Raw genomic sequence first — 18,298 nt, forward strand, 5'->3', positions numbered from 1 at the left:
CGGCTTCCCACTCTGCCAGCACAGCCTTGATGGCTATTACAAGGTAGTCCGGTATGTTGTACTTTTCGGGGTGTTTCCATGTGAATTAATTCCCTTGGTGTAACAAACAGGGCCATTCTCTGCTAGTTGAATGGCGCACAACGTTGGGGCATCATGATTGTTGCTCATGCATAAGCTGCGATCCTATTCAACTCTTTGGAGCGGCTTGATTGTATCCAAACGAGTGCTGAGTCAGTTGTTCTTCATCAATATTATTAATTCGTCATTTGAGAGCCGATCAAAATATGTCCCGGAGCCTCAGATCTCCGAACTCGAGACTAGAGAAGCAACGCCGATCCCGTTCTAACTGCCGCGCGCGCTCGCCAAGGCACCAACCGAAGATACTTTGATGCAAAACTTTACAAGTACTAATGAGACACTTTTTTATTGCTTTTCCCGGCCCTAGTACACTCAGGGCTAGAGGGACATAGTTACATATAGAGTACATTAGAATCCAACCACAACACCAATTGGCCAAAAAGAGCAACAGATATTGAGCCAGTACAATTCCAGAAGAATGATTATTAATGATAGAATACGCTGTAGGTTGATTTTTATAAGTAAAGTCCACATGCTCACTTCTAGGGTTGGGAGCTTAGATGAGCAGACAACGAAGATTGAGGTCAGCAATGACGGAACGCCAGGATGCGCCAGGGAGACCTTCATCTTCTCGTCGCCAGACTTCACAGACAATTTGTTCAGCCGTGTCGATCTCGAAACAGCCTGATAAGGTACAAGATCAGTTACAGACCATTCGGTGCAATTAGAGAGTAGCAGAAAGACCGCAACCTACATTGTTTCCTGAACCCCTCAAACGTCTCTGCCACCCATGAACGTCCAGATCCCGAGATTTGGCAACCAGCTATAATCACAGGCCATGTTAAACTTGCAATATTTACGTTAGAATATTGATCATGTGAAATATACAAGTTTCCGAGGGAAACTTACTCGACGGCCATCCCCATATGCTTTGTGCTCTCGAAGCAACGCTCGATGATCGCGCTCGATGCCTTCTGGACTCGATAGTCGTCGCGAGGCACACGGAACACGTCCCGGAGTAGCATGATCTACAACAGTTTAGTGATGAGAACGCCGAGCGAAAACGCTTTGCCGGGGTGGTCAACTGACCTGCATAGCAAGTTTATGAGCAGTATTTCCGTTCTCGACTCTGCGTTTCAGTAGATCGGGAAGTGGAGGCTCGGTCCAGTTCTCGACCTCTTGATAGAGCCTTTGGGCTTCCTCGCCCACCGCGACGCTGGAGACATGGGAGAGTCAAGGGGCACTTCCGAAATGGAAGCCAAGCACTGGTTGTGTCGGATGACCAAGGTGCTAACCTTATCGAAATATGTCAGACTCTAAATACCGAGATTAATGCACCTTGTGAACCCACCCTTGCCATCAGCTCCACAATACGACGTGACATTCCAAACACGTTCTCCACAGAGTAGGAATGATAGTTGTCTATATCCGCCTCATGGGAGAGCCTAACCACCAATCATTATATAATCAAGTTCTGTGAATGAAAGCAGGACCTACCACCAATCAGAGTTGCCCGGTCCTAGAAGCTGCGGAGGTTCGTTGGAAGTAAACGAACCTAGAGATGTGCACAGTAAGTTTTTTTTTGATAATGAATCACAAGACCGCACGCACCACACACTTCGTACCGTCAAGATTTCCAGAAGCAGACGGGCGGGACTGACCGTCACGCCGCTCCGATTCGATTTGCGCGATGGCTGGTTGTGGGCGACGATGGCGCCCGGACCTCCACGTAGCGACACAAGCGTTTTGGCCAAGTTCATATTAGATTGCCAAGAATGGCCACCGGCAAAGATCTGCGTAGCACGCGCCAATGAGCGAGATGGTTCATAAGCGCCTTTTTGGGGGTGCGGAAGGAGTAAATGCACTCACATCGATCAAAGCTATCGTAACGCTGGCTCCCAGCGCAGCGTCGCTTCGTGTGCCTTCGATAGTCTGACAAGCCAGTGCCAACATTCGTCGCCTGTAGCCGATACGAAATGCCAAATTCATCAGTCGTCGGCCACACCCGCATTGGTCTGCTTGACGAGAGACATGTCGGTTCCGGACCGAGCGAGTAGATACGCTTGATGAATTGCCCCAACGCCAAGTAGCGAGAGCCTCAGCGCCTCAGTTGCGGGACTACCGCCCGCGTTCGGTTCTAAAACTGACATGCCATGAAGCGGAGGTGGGGTGGCCAGCACCAGCGGAAGGTTCACAGCGAGAATAGGATTTACTTGAGATGGCACTGCCATGGTCAGCATTGTTGAAGTGTTGCAATAGTGTCGGATCTGAAAAAATTGACAATAGTTTCCCCCCATATTTTATCAAACGAGTAGGTTGGGTCGAGTTTTGAGGGAAATTTGAGAGTTCGAGCATGCGCAAAAGCAAACAGAAATGCTTGCATCAGCGTCCGTCTTCAACAATGAATTCACAGAATAAATATAAAATATGATAAGACAAGTGGTGGTGCGTAGCATGAAGTGGAGTCATAATCTGCATATTCGGCAGCTTCATTTCGGCTCATATTCAGTCATACGCCCCTCTATATCCATCCATCCATCCAAAATTACGCAGCGAATTGTAGTGTATGTGTTTAAACGAATGTGTGTGTGTGGAGATGTGAGATGAAAGAGGCATGGTACTCAAGGAAAATTAATAGTAAGAAGAGGGAGAGACAAGCACCAGATTTCTTTCTTGAACACTCCTAAAAAACGGCGCGATCGGGTCTGGGTTTGTGAGTAGTTGATTTGAGTTGCACTCCATTGTCCATTTGCGGTGGAAGTGTCGATAGGGCTGCTGCCATTGCCGTACGACGACGGCCCCCATGGGGAATATGAAGCAGGGTTATCAACACTCAGTGGCTGGTTGAGCATGGACAGTTGGTCGCTGTATCCCATGGGTAAACTTCCGAACTGAGCCGAAAGCGGGAACGAGTCCACCCCTGAGTTACCAAAGGACGTCATGTCGAGAGGTTGAGGAAAACTTAAGGGGTCGGCCCCGGAGGTAAGCCCCGAGAGCGACGAGCCTGAGTGAGGGACAAGGAGCCTGGATCGCCAAGGAAAGCAAAGTTAGACACGAGTTCAGGGGCTAAACTTGTTAGATTAATCACATACCCAGGCGTACGAGACTCAGTGGAGTTGCGTGTATGAGAGTCTAGTCGCTCTTGCGGGCTAGTCTCTCTTGACGGTGTACCAGCACTACTGCTTCCGCGTTCTGAGCTGGATAGGAAATTGCTACCGGCGCGACGGCCATTTGCGGAGTTTGATCGCGAGAGGTCGGAACTCGGACCTGGCCGTGATGGTGATCGTTGAGGTGTGCTGGTGGTAGGAGACGGGCGCGAGCTTGGCGCTGACGAGGTGGCCGACGGATTAACTTGGACGTCCTTTGGCCAAGTACACTGTAAATTCAAATTTATGCGCGCTTAGTACCGGAGAAATGAGATCAAATGATTTTGCTGTCCTACCTCGCGCTGGCCGTGCACGCACTTGGTGCAGATGGGTTTTGTTTCATCGCACTAAAAGGAACAATTAGCATCAGTCGCACAACTCAGTTCGAAATTAAACACACCTTGATTTTCTTGGTCCGACATGTCAGGCATCCAGTCTTGCTCCTAGTGTACTTGGGACGCTTGCGGTTTCCTCCCAGGAGCCCAGCTAGGCTATGCTCGCCAGGGTGGTGGTGCTCGAGGTCCCGGCCCATCCCGGCGCCGACGCCTGGGATGATGTGGCCACCGGGCTGCATGTGAGCTTGGTAGTGTTGGTGTCCACGACCAAAGGGATGGAGGTAGGGCCCGGTCTGGGCACTGTTGAGAGCAAATTGTAGCTGAGCACTATAGTCCCAAGGAGAAGCCGGTGCGAGCATAAGCGAAGAGATCGAAGGCAAAAGGTATGGGTCAATGCGTGGCGGGGGTGGCGGCAACGAAGGGTAGGAAACCCGACGAGAGATGTAAGGACGTTGATCCATGGGCGACGGTGGGCCAGTGTGGTCAAGCACGGTCATAGGGGGGAAGGGGCGGCAGTCGCGTTTTGGACGTGATTGGTCGAGTAAAGCGGCAGTAATGAGAGGCGGAGGAAGGAGAGGCAGCGATGTAGTGGATTGGACAGGAGGTGTGTCGGGTAGTGAAGCCGTATCGGGGGAGGAGAGCGAAGGAGAAGATAAAGAGGAGGCGGGAGACGAATACATCACAGCAGTGGGATTAAAGGCACAAAATGGGGCAAGATTGATTGTAGCCAAGTGTGATCCAGATGATTACGGTGACAGGGCCGCGGTGTAGAAGCGCCGTTGGAACCCAAAGGGGTTGACAAGTAAAACCCGAGTGAGGATTGGTAAGGTCGCGATATGATGCAGGGGGGGGTGAGGCAAAGGTCAAGTCAGTTCATCTGATTTATACGAATAGACGAGAACGAGAAATAAGATGGCGAGAATGGCTTAGGCCCGGAAAGAGGCCAACATAGACTCCCCGACGAAGCGCGTAGATCGAGTCTGTGCTGATACCAAATTGGTGACATACAAAAGGCGTGAAGGGCGCAGTAGGATCATGTGGACCCAAAGTCTGGCTAACCGAAACAACGGGGCAAGGACCCGAAGTCGGCCGGCTGACTATGCAAGTCAGGAGAGAGAAGTAAGGAGAGAAAGAAGATAGAGAAGGCGATGAGAACGGAAACAATGAGGGTACCGCATCAGGGCGGCCGGTGTGGTGGCATAGAGGGAAGTGAACAGGGAGCATGTGCACAATTCAAGCGAGATGATGGCTCCAAGCGACGGAGACGAGATGTGAGAGTCGGGCGCGTCGGCGACATTCCCAATCGGGACCGACCATGGTCAAGCATTGCCCAAATGCGGACAGACCATCAATTCCAACTGGCGCATCGCCATCAATAGACTCGGCGGGGTTAGGGAAGCCAATTGAAAGCCACCCAACCCAATAACGCCAGCATTTCCGGGAGGACCCGTGCGATCAAACGGAACAAATTTATAAAGCCAACGAAAATGGAGGTGACTTACGCATGAGGTTTGCTGTCGATGGGATGGGTGTTGCGGTCGTCGGCGGTGGGAGCCATGGCGAATTAATTAAAATGGAAATTAGCTGGGATATCTGCAAACAGATGGGTCGCGCCACACATGTGGTGAGTGAGTGGCAGCGGTGAGAAGTATTGCGGGCATATACGTACGAAGTTGTTCGAATGTCGGGATGTGGGATCGGCTAAGACTGGCGAGGGAATTTGTGAATGTATCGGGGAGAACCAACAATTAATGACGATGTAGTCGGAGAGGTCGGGTCAAGTGAGTAAGGGACCCAAGATATAGTAGAGAGCTCGTTGGGTTGGTCAGCACCAGAAAAGAAACTTCCAGTGCCTTGTAGGGGGTTCGAGTTTCTAGGTTAGCCGAGATGGTTGTTTTATGGAGGATGAATCAGGGGATATGTTCTAATTTCTAAGGGGGTGGTGGTTGGGAGAGACAGTTGCTTCGGGACAGGAGTTGCCAAGGTCCGGTGTAATGACGCTGAGTACAGAGTATCAATCAGCATTCGATAACAGGATCATCCAAAACACGAAATCCACTTTTGAAACGCAGCACAGGCACGGCCACCGCCGCTCTGGCTCGTCCCCCGGACCTTACCTCACCACACAAATCCCCAATCCGCAGCGTCCAAGACTCAACTCCGGGAATTTCCTACCTACGAAATCTAGGCACTGTCTATACTTGCAGACACAATACCACAAAAGGTCACTGTCAATCACAATACCCGTCGGATCAAGCCAAATTAATCCAGAAATAACAAGTAAATATTTTAAGAGTTCTCGACTGCAGGTGGGGGGGCTAGCCAGTGCGGAAGTTGTGCTGTCGTAGTTATCACAACAGGCCTAGAGGTCATCGTCCACCGTACCCCACAGCGCAGCTTGGCAGATCCATGGAGCATTTCCAATTCTCCCATGCAGGATTTGAGCACAATTGGTCACCCAATACAAAATAGGCCAACGTGATTAACTGGTCCCTCGCTGAAAATTTTCAGTGTCCTCTCCCCACTTTCTCAAAAGTACGTACTCCATTGTCCATAAGAGCGCCACTTGTCCCTCGATTTTCTATCGCGAATATCCCCAAACTGAGTACACCCACTCCTGGTCGGCGTTTCGGGCAAGCCCCCGTGATATGAAGGAAGGTCCAGTGACGTTATGCCCATGTCTGTGATTGGATACTCCGTCCTGTCATACCGGTTCATTCCGTCCCGACCTCCGGCCAACAGGTCAAATTTCGCGGATAACGACCCTTTGTAGTTAGTCAATTATATTGAGTGTACTTCATTTCTAATCAGAAACCAAGAGCCGGATGTTCTGTACAGTAAACCGGTCGCTGGGCCATGCGGTCCAGTCCACCATGGCAAGGCCATCTCCGACATCCCGAGGAGAGTTGGGCATCCCCACCCACAAACTCTCAGTTGCTGACAACCTCTATTCCCCGACTTTGAATTTACACATTCAAACCCGTCCTAAAACATTTGACCTACACAGATTAGACCGCATTTTTCGAAGTTTCAATATGATGGATGACTCTGTTGCTGTTTTTGGTTACCCATGACAACTTCCCTTGGGGGTAAACATTTAGGAGATGTACAAACGTATATTCTTGTCCCACCCACACAAGTAGACAGACAGACTGCGTTCTAGCGTCACATGGGGTCATGCAGAGAGGGGTAGTTCAATATCCTGTCGCCCAGTCTCGGTCAGGGGAAACAAAACACTCCGTCTCAAGCTCAGTTGTGCACACCCGTCCAGTTCCGATCGTCCTGTCAGATCGTCGTAACTACCTGGGCCTGAGCAACTAGGGAGCGCAATCGCCGCTCAGCGCCCCAACTTGGACATACATCGGCAGTGCGATATTAGCCAGTACGGCCGGTGCGCACATACGAAACCCGTGCACTCGGCGCATTCACATAACGCTGTCAATCTAATACGATATACGCTCATAAAAATACAGTGCGCTGTTGCCGCTCGGCATCCGGATAAACACGACCAAATACGCCTCGTTCCATCCCATGCCAGCGCATTCAGTATATCGGAATTGATCACCGTACCACACCAATTGCAACGAGAGTTACCACAATTGTCCACTCCGTCCCGCGCGCTGTCAATTCAAAACCACAATCTGAGCTCCCTCCCCTCTCCATCAGATCGAACCATCGTGGTTTTTCAGCCTCTGGATCAGGAGCTCCGAGAGAAAGGGGAGTGCGAAAAAACTCGATGCATATATGGATTGGAGCCACATTCTTTCGTTTTGAAGTGCGTGGAGGAGAAGGCTGTGATGGGCGCTCGGCGAGTCGGCGGAATCAGTTTCTCCGTGTGCGTATGTGTGCGTCTTGCCCCGTGGCCGACCCCGACGCATAGAGGCACAGATCCTGCCCGCAGCGTATACTCACTCACACGACGATCCGTATCTTGACGGCTCGGGTAACGTAAACGTTCATTTTGCTTGAACCATCAGCCTACATGTTGGGCCGAAAGTGAAAAGCCAGCTGGGTATTGCTGTATTTGTGAATTTCGGAGCAAGACTCCAAGACGACCCAGACCAAAAACGTTCTTAACGAAATAAGATGACTGAAATTATCGAAGACATATGTATTTGATTCTGCATTCCCGTTTGGATTACATCATTGGACTTCCTTGAGTTTATCGACCACCCCCAAGGCCCCTGCCCCGATGCCCCAAAAACCCTGCTCGAGACTACTGTAACACTACTACAAACCTTTCTAGCCCTTAATCCAGAACTTTCAATAAGTACAGTAAGAATGTAGTACTCTGGAACCAGGGGAGGCCGGGGCTCAGATCCGGAAGACCGATCATAGATTTACACAGGGTGTACAGTGTATAACTCTCCGCATGTATCATAACGACCACGTTTATGGACCCCTTCTCATTCCCTAAGATCTGCTGCCCTGAGATCCACCTCCCTCGGAGGGTAAATACGGAAGAATACGGACGTCTAGGGTTATAGGTGGTGGCAGCCTATGATGTAACTGGTCAGTGGAACTCGGACATTTGGTGTAATGCTAACGAAACTGTACGGAAGCCCGAGTTCATTTTCGTACGAGGATAAGCATGGAATATTCGGTGCCTAGGTGTCACCTCACTCCAGCTGTGTGATGGTAGCTTTCAAGATTCTGTTATCCACGAGAATTTACTGTAAAATGCACGTTTTGATAATTCACTGGCGGATGTATTGTGATATCATAATTCCATCCTGTATTTCAACCCGTACTTGGGCTCATATATGTGCTGAAATTCTGCTTTTGCCAAGAATTAAATCACATCTGAAATACATGTAGGGCTTAAACTTGGCTGCTGGGGCGTGTCCGTAGGTGTCGGACAATTTTGGTGCTGTCTTTCTTGAATTAATCGAAATATGATTGTTCCTAGAATCTCCAGTACTTTACAACGTGTCCATGTTCTGGACTTTTCACCTGGAAGCCTACACCTAATTCAGCAATTCATTCACGCGCTCATATATTCATTGTATCAGAGCAGCACTCCGGCGATAACTGGTGTGGGGACGCTTATGGAAACACAAGCTCTAAATCTACACGAGCTCATACTCCTTTCAGCTTAGCTTTGGATTTAACAGTGTCAATATCCCTTTCGTTTAGATAAGTGTACAAGCGAAGCAGTGTCTAAATTTGGTAAGCAGATAATCCCCGGTGACCCCGAACTCCTACCCAGCCCCAAGAATGCGTGTTTATCCTTGAATAAAGATCACATTACTTCTAGAGTTCGTGATGTCAACTGCATGCTACAATTGGGCTGAAATGTAAGAAATGTATGCAAAGATGCTGTCCACGTAACAACTAGGGCGCCTCCCCGCGTGCTGATCGGACCATTTTGGTTCAGTTCGGTAATGAGTATGCGCATCCTTTGATCCAGAACAACCAGGCGAAAGACTCGCAATCATTTCGACTTTCTATCAGTCTTGAGAACACAGAAAATTTACAACTAGTCACTTGAAACTATCTCCGATTGCTTGCGGTGCAGTAGTTAGTGCTGTACCCAATCGCTGAGTGGAGAGCTCCGATCTCGACAGTAAGCGAGTATCTAGTCATATGATGATCGTCGATGAACGTTTCAAATCCGCATATCAGAAACCAATTAAACTTACGTCGCACGTATGGGCTTGGCGGATAAACTACGTGCAACGCCCCCCCCCGCCCCCCGAGCGGGACCGATAGCCCCGTAGCACAGGTTCTGGGCTGGACCTATCGTTAATAAAACAAAACATAATTTTGTTGCACTGTATTGATATCGCTCTGCTGGCAAAATTCCGTAGGATTCTGGGCCGCCACATAGGCGCCCCAGGCTCGCCGATTATGTTGCGATGTACATTATCCGTTAGTTCTATTCTCGGTAGGCTGGCTCGGTCATTGGGGGTGTCAGTAGGGGTATGGGCGGGTCCGCCAATACATTCCGGATCATAATATGCCAAAGAGGCTGTTTTAAATTCAGTTTTTTTTAATTCTCAAACGAGTAGTAGCGCGCGCACATATGTTTGTGTTCTACCGTAAAGGGCTTGATACTTATTGATGGCCAAACAACGCGTAAGTTCTCAGCATATGACTGGGTGGGAAGATTCTCATCTAGGAGCATCAAGGTTCCGTGTGTTACTTAGGTTGTACACAGCGGGGGCACACTGGGCACACTCAAAAGTTAGACAGGTGACAGGGAAGCCAAAACTCGGAGACAGTCTCAAGGCACTGTAGTTGTATATTCATAAAGGGTCTTATAACAGTAAGCGTTCTCGCCGAGCACTCAGGGCGAGAGCCAAGACTCTCTCAAGGTTTTCAAGACAGCTCTAAACATCAGTGGGTAGCAGTGGTTAGAGTGCCCGAGAAAACCGAAACCCAGTTTGAGTACGGCAGGCTGAGCTCAAAATAAATTGCCAAGACCCACACATGTGAATACAGAACGGCATTCACGGTACCTACATCTGTAGCTCTCAGCAAAAGGAAGCTCTTGCCAATAAACAGTACAACGGAAAGCTTAGAATTCGCGCGCATGGAGGTTCGAATCGGTGCTCGGGGTTGATGCTCCGTTGACTTCGATTTTAACATTGTGATATTATGTGAGGCTATTAAATACACCGATAACACATGATCATTTCGAGGCGGTACATTATCAGTCAAGTCCTAAAAAGGTCATTTGTAAGTATGGCACCGAAGCATAGGTGAGCCAGAATATACTTTTATCCTGGGCGTTTGGCGCTTACCCGGGTGCAAAGCATTTACATCCATTGGAGAAGCTTGGAGTCGACCATCAATGTTATTCCAGTAGTCGAAACTAGCTGTGCGTATCATGTGGAATCGTTCCTTCATCCATCAATGATGTTTGAGTTAAAGGCGTTTAGCCACGTGCTCGAGACCATGGTGAACCAAACAGGGTATTCTGTGGTAGGTCACATGATCTCACAGTGTCCCCATCAGGTTCTATCAAACCTCGCTTGTATTTTCTTTGGAGCATCGGCTGAAGTATTAAACCTTACTCGATTATCTTCAAACTCATGAAATTACTCTGCATATTCTCTGTGTTACTGGGTTCGAATAGCGGAACTATTTCTTTGAGGAAACTACCCCATCATCTAGACAGTTGCTAACGGCATAGCTATTGTTAGAATATTAGCGCTCGGATCGCTCATTCTTTCAACAATCATGACCACTAGACTGGTACTCTCGTATATTTAGCGGCCTTCAATCGCCCACGGTAGCTAGCTGGGCGGTAATAACAGCGTACCCACGCCTTCATATTGCCCAGATAGGAAAGAGTGCCGAGCTTATTTATTCTCTCGAAGTTGTTCATTACGAACCTTGCGAATCAACTCTTGACAATATCGAGCCGACAAAGAACTACCAAACGATAACTACTTATTCAAGTGTACCGAGACTGAGAAGATCAGAAGGTCATTACAATAACCAAAATAAGCAGATACCTTCATAAACATAAAGTAAACTTGACCTAGGTACCTTGTTAAGCGACGGAACACTGTTATGAGCAGTGGAGACATAATGTCCCGACACCAAGACAGCGCTCAAACTCAAATTCGCATACGGCGACAGAGCCAAGCCCGAGGCTGACTCGATTGAATAGACATTCGGCCTCATTGCGGACATCTCATCTGATGCTTATCAACGATCATTAAATTATCTCATCCCGGGGAAGTTACCGAGTCCGGTCGAGGCGGGTTTAGGCAATCAACTTCGTCGACGGTTCTTGAACGAACGTGGGGCGGGACGGCTAGCCACAGTCGCTTCCTCCCCGAACTTGACCATGTGGTCGGTCGCGAATTGTATTCTCAGGACCGGGTCGAATCCCGCGGGGACCGCACTGTAAAGGCGAATCTATCGGCTCGAACGAACTTGGAAATGGCTCACGCTTGTCGAGCGGCTTGGCGCTCTCCGACTGGAACACGCTACTTGAGTTCATTAACGATGTCTGACGGGCCTGTCTCTCCACGGGAAGAGTAACAGTACCTTAAGTCTTGAAAGAAGTTCGTTGACAAGGACGCGCTTGATCATCGCCGATGGAACTTGGCCTTGCCTACCTCTGGACGAGAGGACGATCATGACCGAACAAAAAAATTCCAACGTGAGCGCCTGATCGTCGGACGAGATTGGGCCCGCTCCGTTAAGAGATTGACTTGAGTGCCCCCAATAGGTCTAGGATTGTTACCGCATTCATTCGGGGCAAATTAAAGGCCTAGGAAACCTCTGAATCGTTGGACCTGTTCGTTGGCATGTCCTGCCGAAATATGCTGTAGTCATATCATTTAATTTGTCTCCAAGGTGAGAGTAAAATCGAATCGTTATTAAAGTAGGGACGGACTTTTTGGATTGGGGCCACGTACTTGACCATCATCTGGAGTATGTCGCGCTGAATACAATAAATAATAATGCTTACCTTGATTATGATTATTAAACTGCAGTTGCAGTACTGGGACCGAGGGATGACCAATCCATCAATATCCAAATTAGCAAAGGTCACCGGTGGTAAAAACAAGGTAGGAGAATGCTGAAACCGGAATTGAACTAGAAGGGTATCATTGGGGTAATAGGGCAATTCGTTTTGTGTTTCTTGAATCTATTCCTCTTGAATTCTGAACATACCTATGGAGGATTGGTTACGAGCCTTATGCTCGTTTCAAAACATTCAACGACTCCGATTCCGTGCCAGAATTCAAAGGGCGAATAGCAACATGCACCAGAGGGGCACAGCTTGGGCTTATTCGGCTCCTGTTGTGTACCACATTGGCGAGTAAGTGTTATTGCACAACCTTCTTCACAGTTTGAAGTTACTGACGCTCCGTGGCGCATTGAATTTGCTATATCGAGCTCCAACAGGTAGGGCCAGCAAGTGGATTGAATCGCGGTGCCAAAGAAAATAGATAAAGAGGTTGAAAACCTCGTGTACTTAAACGAGAACACATGTATAAATCATCCGCGATAGAACCCATGTGGGTATTGCCGAATTTATACCCGTACATCATCACAGTTGACGTTCCACGCTATGCCATACACAAACCAACGCTTCGATGTGATAGTTTTATATATCTATATACATATCTTCGTTGCATTTTGCACCTCGAGGCACGAAGGTTATCTCATTTACCCCCAGGTGGATCGATCCGAGTTTCGGTCAGCAACGTCCCAAACGCTGCACATATTCATGCAGACTTGACATGTAGCACCCTAGCACCGCAAGTTAAATTTCCATGATCCCGACCTGAGTTCTCAATTTTCCTCGTCGCTCCACATAGCGCACGTGATCGATCCATCGAGGTATTTGCTTCTTTCCCACTGTTTTTCTCTTCCCGCTCCACCGCGCAGCCAGCCACGAGGCAATTTGAGGCTTCTTGCCAATGCAACCCGCCGGTGTTGCCCTGAAAAGAAAAATCAAGCTCTCCGGCTGCCCTGGATGGCCACGTTTTTTTCTCTTCGGCCTCACTGTTATAAATGAGTTGCGCACACAGCGTGGGCGTGTGGTGATCTTGCGCCCCCAGCACGTTGCCTCGACCTAGCTCAAGATAAGTTTGGCAAGGACCAACTACAGAGGACGATCAGCCCCCCCTTCCTTTACGACCTAGACGAACTCCTCCCCTCCTAATTACTTTAGAAAAGCTTCACTGAACGCTATAGATTCTCTCCAAGTGTTTGTTCGACTTGATACTATTGTTCTCTCGACGAAAAGGAATGGTATCGTTCTCACTGGGATCTATTCTGAGCTTGGTCGTTCTGGGGACGACCACAGTCGGGATCGCAGTTCCACTAATTCCACGAGATCTGGAGACCCAATTCTACCAACAAAAAGAGGCAGGTTTCGCACTGGATCCTAACTGTGGACCTATTGGAGCAACCTGTATGTCTCTTAACTATGATTCCTTTAAATTGGTACCCTAATTTTATTTCCAGTAAACACCACAAGGTTTGCAGGTCCTAATGGCTCTCAAGCCTGGCTCAGCTGTGGGTTGAATACGACCCGAGGATGGCATCCTCCGAGATTCTCAATCAAAGGTGCGCTTGGATATTTTCCAGAGCCGGATAGGGGCAGCCTTGACTTAGACCACTCCATTAGATATCATCTCGAAGGATCTCGAGGCGGCATCGAAGATGCCAAACTCGCCATTTACACGATGCGAGCAATACTTCCCCTTGTTCTACAAATACAGTGACATGTTCAAAGGTACGTAAGCCTGTGTCCTACAGCGCCCCTCCATGCGCCGCGGACATGCCCGTGTCGTAGATCCGAGGGCCTCTCGGTGGACACTGGACAGCAGGAAGAACTTTTGACTGACTTGAGCACGTTTTCTTCAATAGTTCCGGCGATTCTGATCGCATCGTTTGCAAACCAGGAGTCGGGGTGCAATGCGGAGACAATAGGTGGAGGAGATGAACAAGGATTGATGCAGATCACACCGGACAAATGCGGTGGAGCACCGGGCGGCAATTGTCGAGACCCGGTAAGTGCGGAGCCGTGCAACATGCTGAAGCAAGGTATTGATATGTGGGGTTTGGTAGGATTTTAACATTCGTACAGCTATTGGCTATTTCGCTGGTGAACTTTCTAGGCATAATGGTAGTATTTTGCATACCATTGGAGCATATGTGAGTTGCTAGTCTATTCGGCGCTGATTTGATAACTAACTGTCACCGGGATTAGAACGGATGGTATGAGGGAATGACCGTTCCCGCTGCTACCGCTGCTGCCAACACATCTTGTTGTCGATGCCAACAGAACCTAGACTAGTGAGTCGAGCTTACGTCCTTTTCGACTTGTCATTACTAAACCCGTAAAACGTATTTCAGCATCCACCAAATGTGCAATGGATGGATCCAAGGTGTCGATGCCTATGCTGCCAATCTCGGATCTTACTTCAATCTACGAGTATGCGACCAGCCACGACCAACTACCTCATCACCCGCACCAGCTCCTGCGCCGACGAATTGATTTATTTCGCTTGATGACTTGGGAGATTTGAACTCGAAAAGGGGACCTGGGGGTATATTGCTTATTTATCACTTTTACTGAATTATTCGGAGCTGGTAGTTCCATAACTCACCTATGGTTATTTACGAAATGAATGCCTCACACGACGCTATGGTGTGCTGTATATAAATATACCATGATATCATATGTTGAACTGAACCTGATTGCTTTGGGGAGCAGACTCGCAAGTACGGTCATCCATGGCGTCTCAAAAATTGCTTACCACACGATGGGGCCCGAGAGGGGCTGATGCGCACTCGAAGGGTATCCCTGGGTCGGACGCAGGGAGCTTCTCGCGATATTATGATGAGAGACTCACCAGCCCTGACGATCCATAATATTACCATAAATGTCGATCTTCATACAGTACCAGTAACTTATCCCGATCCAAGCGCCGATTGCTTGTATTGTGCAGGGATCGATATAGGGCCATCGCAAAAAATCCAGGGCGTATGATCGTGATTGCCTAACTTGTGCGATCTATTAGTTCGGTTCATCGGCATCAAACTGATATGAGGCCTTGTGGCTAAATACTACCTGACCGTCGTAGATCACTATATACGCGTCCAAGAGTCACTTTCGTTCTGTCGACTTTCAAAAGCAAAGAAGTGGCTCGACAGTCGCCTATTTTCATCTCGAACCGAACAGGATCGACAGCCATTTTGACAACAAAAAGTGTTCCCCCGACAAGTCCAAGGAGCAAAAGGACCCAACAGCAGCTGTCGACTCGGACCCGCGGGTGATTTCCCAAAAGAAGAACCGCGATCCAAAACTTGACTTGGCTTCTAAAGGCGTATTGATCGACGCCGGCGTCACCATTAGCTTTCGTGGTACGCCGCACACGTATACACAAACGCAAAAAAAAATCTGCAGGGACCCGAGCCTCGAATACACCGATTTTTGGGAGTTTTCAGAATAGTGCATTTACTGGTCCAGATGTGGTCGGGCTCAGGTGTGATATTGATGGTGGTAGTGGGTAATGCGCGGTCTGTAAGCCAAGGGTTCGCTGAGTTGGCTCATGGTCGGACCGAGCTCGAATTTATGTCGTGATGCAAGTGGTATGCATGTGCATTGGGTTGCTGTAATCCCATGCGCCACGCTGGTCGTTGGTTGGTCCGAGATGTATGTTAAGGCATGGAATCTGTCTTGAGAGACATAGATGTATGAGTATGATCTCTTCTTATGATGTTCTATTATACGGAAATCAACACAACCAACGATAGTCAAAACATTCGATGACAACGTCATTGCGAATGCTAATTACGATGACCAACAAAAGTGAATATAACGCATGACACCAAATTACAAAATTAATACGGCACTTGTTGCTAGGATCTAATCTGACTGATTTATGAGGGCTGTCCACGGCCGATGAAGCCCTTGTTGGATGGAACCGTGGGGGGGGGGGTCCAATTAAAATAATAGAAGGAATGTGATTCGAAGACTGAACAATTCATCGTGAACACCTGCCTTGACAAGGGTGTGTTCGCTCGAGTTACGTATATATACAGAGTGTTAGTCTATCTCGCAGGTTCACGTTGAAGGCCGTCCGATGATGGTTTCTGGGGGACACAACGTTTGCATTGAGCTCCACCCATATTATGAGGGGGAAGGAAAAAAGGGTGCCTAACCATCTGCCAGAGTCCTGAGTATGTATACCTCTTCGTGAACTCTAATTTCAACCATTAGCGCATACAAGGAGCCTGAGATGCAAAAGGAAGTTGGTGACAGGTGCCTTCTTGGTGTCATAGCGCTCGGCGCTTGATGCACTAGAAGGTGATCTGCGGTAAAAGACCAGGCACATGCACACCTCGTCTGGCCAAGTTATCCCAACGCCCATTGCCCTGTCTCGTAGCTCTTGCGCAGCGACGCCGCTCTGTTCTTATGCGAGGCATTTTCTCCAGTCTCGCGCGTATATCGGACATATGGTTGCCGAAAGCAAAAGAGCAGGGGGTTAATTTGCCGGTTAATTGTTCGTCAACAACAGCAGAATTACATAAAGTGGCGCATCGCCAAGCGATTCCAAGGCGTCCATGCTCGATCGAACACGAAGCGCACATGAGTAACAAATCGCGAAACGAGAAGCTATAAATGGCACATGGTGTTTTCTAACTTCCCCTTCAGTCTACTTTTCAAGCCGAGTCTCTTTTTCTCTTGTTTTCCAGCCTACCCACCGCCGCTCACTACCGTCATGAAGACCGTCGCTCCTATTTCTCTTGTTGCACTATTGGCTTCGTCTGCCGTAGCCGTCGCTATCGAAGCGCCCTCGTATGCTGCCGGCGTCTCCCATGTCCATGCTCGTCTGCATGCTTCCCGTGCTCAGATGCGCCGCGAGTCCGGCGGCCAAATGTACAGGCGTTGCAAGCCCAAGTACACGGGTTCGCCATCTGCAACCCCTGATTCTACTCCTGCTCCCGCCCCTGCCCCTGCTCCTGAGAACCCGGAGCCTGCCCCCGCCGCCTCTCCTGCCCCCGTTACTATTCCGGAGCCAGCTCCGGAGCCTTCTCCCGAACCCATCCCTGCCGCGAAGACCAGTGGAGGCTCCGGGGACTTGATCAAGGTCAAGTCGAATGGATGCGGTGATGTTGGTGCAACTTGTAAGTGTATCATATTATAACCAATCGAACAGCCGTTAAATATGATTCTTATTTTATTTTAAATCACAGCGGATGTCACCAAGACTTCTGGACCGAATGGTTCTCAAGATTTCCTCAACTGTGGTGTCAATACTGGAGGTTGGAGGCCTCCTTACATAACGGTTGGCGGTAAATATGGTCGATATTCGTCGAGAGTTGTGCTGATTACCAGAGCGTAGATCTTAGGTACAAGGACCTCGGGGCCGAGTTGGCGAGTGGAAACAGCATTTTCAAGAACTGCGCGCAGTACTGGGATGCCATTGACGACGCTTCTGGGGAGACTGGCTGTGAGTCTAACCAGGTTCAACCGATCTCAATATATCTGAGGGTCCTTTGATCTTAGTGCCTGCGATCATGATTGTATCAATCATGATGCAAGAATCGAGTTGTAACAAGGATACTGTGGGCGGTGGAGGAGAGCAAGGTCTTATGCAGATCACACATGAGAAGTGCGCTGGAGCCCCTGGCGGCAACTGCAGGGATCCTGTAAGTCATCGTCATTGCCGGATTTGATCGGTTTACTGATAGTCCTTTAGTGGTTCAACATCCATACTGGTGCCAGGTACCTGAAGGGCCAAGTTGATGCCAATGGCGGAAATGTTTTGAAGGCAATTGGATCATACGTGCGTGGGTTATTCTTTGCCCGATCGGTCTTGTGCTAACCACATGCACTCGTAGAACGGCTGGGTCGACGGCATGACTATTGACTCGGCTACCGCTGCCCGCTGGTCCGCCTGCTGCAGGTGCCAGAACAACCTTGACTAGTGCGTACATATATATACAACCTCACTCTATCATCGAGTTCTAAGCTCTTGTTTCCCATCTAGCCTCCATCAGTTCCTGAACGGATGGCTCCAGGGCAAGGACGCCTACTCGAACGGTCTTGGCGTGTACAACAACCTCGCGGTGTGCGGTGCCTACTAGCCGAGCGGGAATTTTAGAATTGAGGATTATCGATTTGAGGACTGGGTTTTTTGCATTAACTCTATGCCGCTCGTTTTATTTTATATAGCTTATTAAGTTTTACTTCATTCAATTCGATGGATTGGTTCAAGACTTGTCGTATTCTGAGTAATGGTAGTTAAATGG

At 48.9% G+C, this 18,298-nt stretch overlaps 3 protein-coding genes across 3 annotated transcripts; 1 reads left to right on the top strand and 2 right to left on the bottom strand.

The window, feature by feature from the left end:
• Positions 1 to 634: 634 nt before the first annotated feature.
• Positions 635 to 2,309, bottom strand: RhiXN_07004 (Fungal specific transcription factor domain; the record flags this gene model as incomplete). Its single annotated transcript, XM_043326820.1, has 10 exons — positions 635 to 762; positions 833 to 924; positions 988 to 1,106; positions 1,168 to 1,294; positions 1,345 to 1,373; positions 1,430 to 1,523; positions 1,576 to 1,633; positions 1,697 to 1,871; positions 1,948 to 2,038; positions 2,110 to 2,309. The coding sequence occupies 10 exons, from the start codon at positions 2,307 to 2,309 to the stop codon at positions 635 to 637; spliced, it is 1,113 nt and encodes a 370-aa protein (XP_043185292.1).
• Positions 2,310 to 2,699: 390 nt separating this feature from the next.
• RhiXN_07005 (Fungal Zn(2)-Cys(6) binuclear cluster domain) lies at positions 2,700 to 4,239 on the bottom strand (the record flags this gene model as incomplete). The annotated part of the gene is made up of 4 exons (XM_043326821.1): positions 2,700 to 3,102; positions 3,171 to 3,454; positions 3,521 to 3,571; positions 3,625 to 4,239. The coding sequence occupies 4 exons, from the start codon at positions 4,237 to 4,239 to the stop codon at positions 2,700 to 2,702; spliced, it is 1,353 nt and encodes a 450-aa protein (XP_043185293.1).
• Positions 4,240 to 13,279: 9,040 nt separating this feature from the next.
• On the top strand, positions 13,280 to 18,133 carry RhiXN_07006 (glycoside hydrolase family 23 protein; the record flags this gene model as incomplete). The annotated part of the gene is made up of 15 exons (XM_043326822.1): positions 13,280 to 13,445; positions 13,499 to 13,600; positions 13,662 to 13,773; positions 13,830 to 14,046; positions 14,105 to 14,191; positions 14,247 to 14,332; positions 14,393 to 14,471; positions 15,124 to 15,403; positions 16,739 to 17,170; positions 17,240 to 17,338; positions 17,389 to 17,496; positions 17,553 to 17,695; positions 17,746 to 17,832; positions 17,888 to 17,973; positions 18,037 to 18,133. The coding sequence occupies 15 exons, from the start codon at positions 13,280 to 13,282 to the stop codon at positions 18,131 to 18,133; spliced, it is 2,181 nt and encodes a 726-aa protein (XP_043185294.1).
• Positions 18,134 to 18,298: the final 165 nt, after the last annotated feature.

Source organism: Rhizoctonia solani, chromosome 13, assembly GCF_016906535.1.
Source record: "Rhizoctonia solani chromosome 13, complete sequence".
In the NCBI taxonomy this organism is placed as follows: Eukaryota; Fungi; Basidiomycota; class Agaricomycetes; order Cantharellales; family Ceratobasidiaceae; genus Rhizoctonia; species Rhizoctonia solani.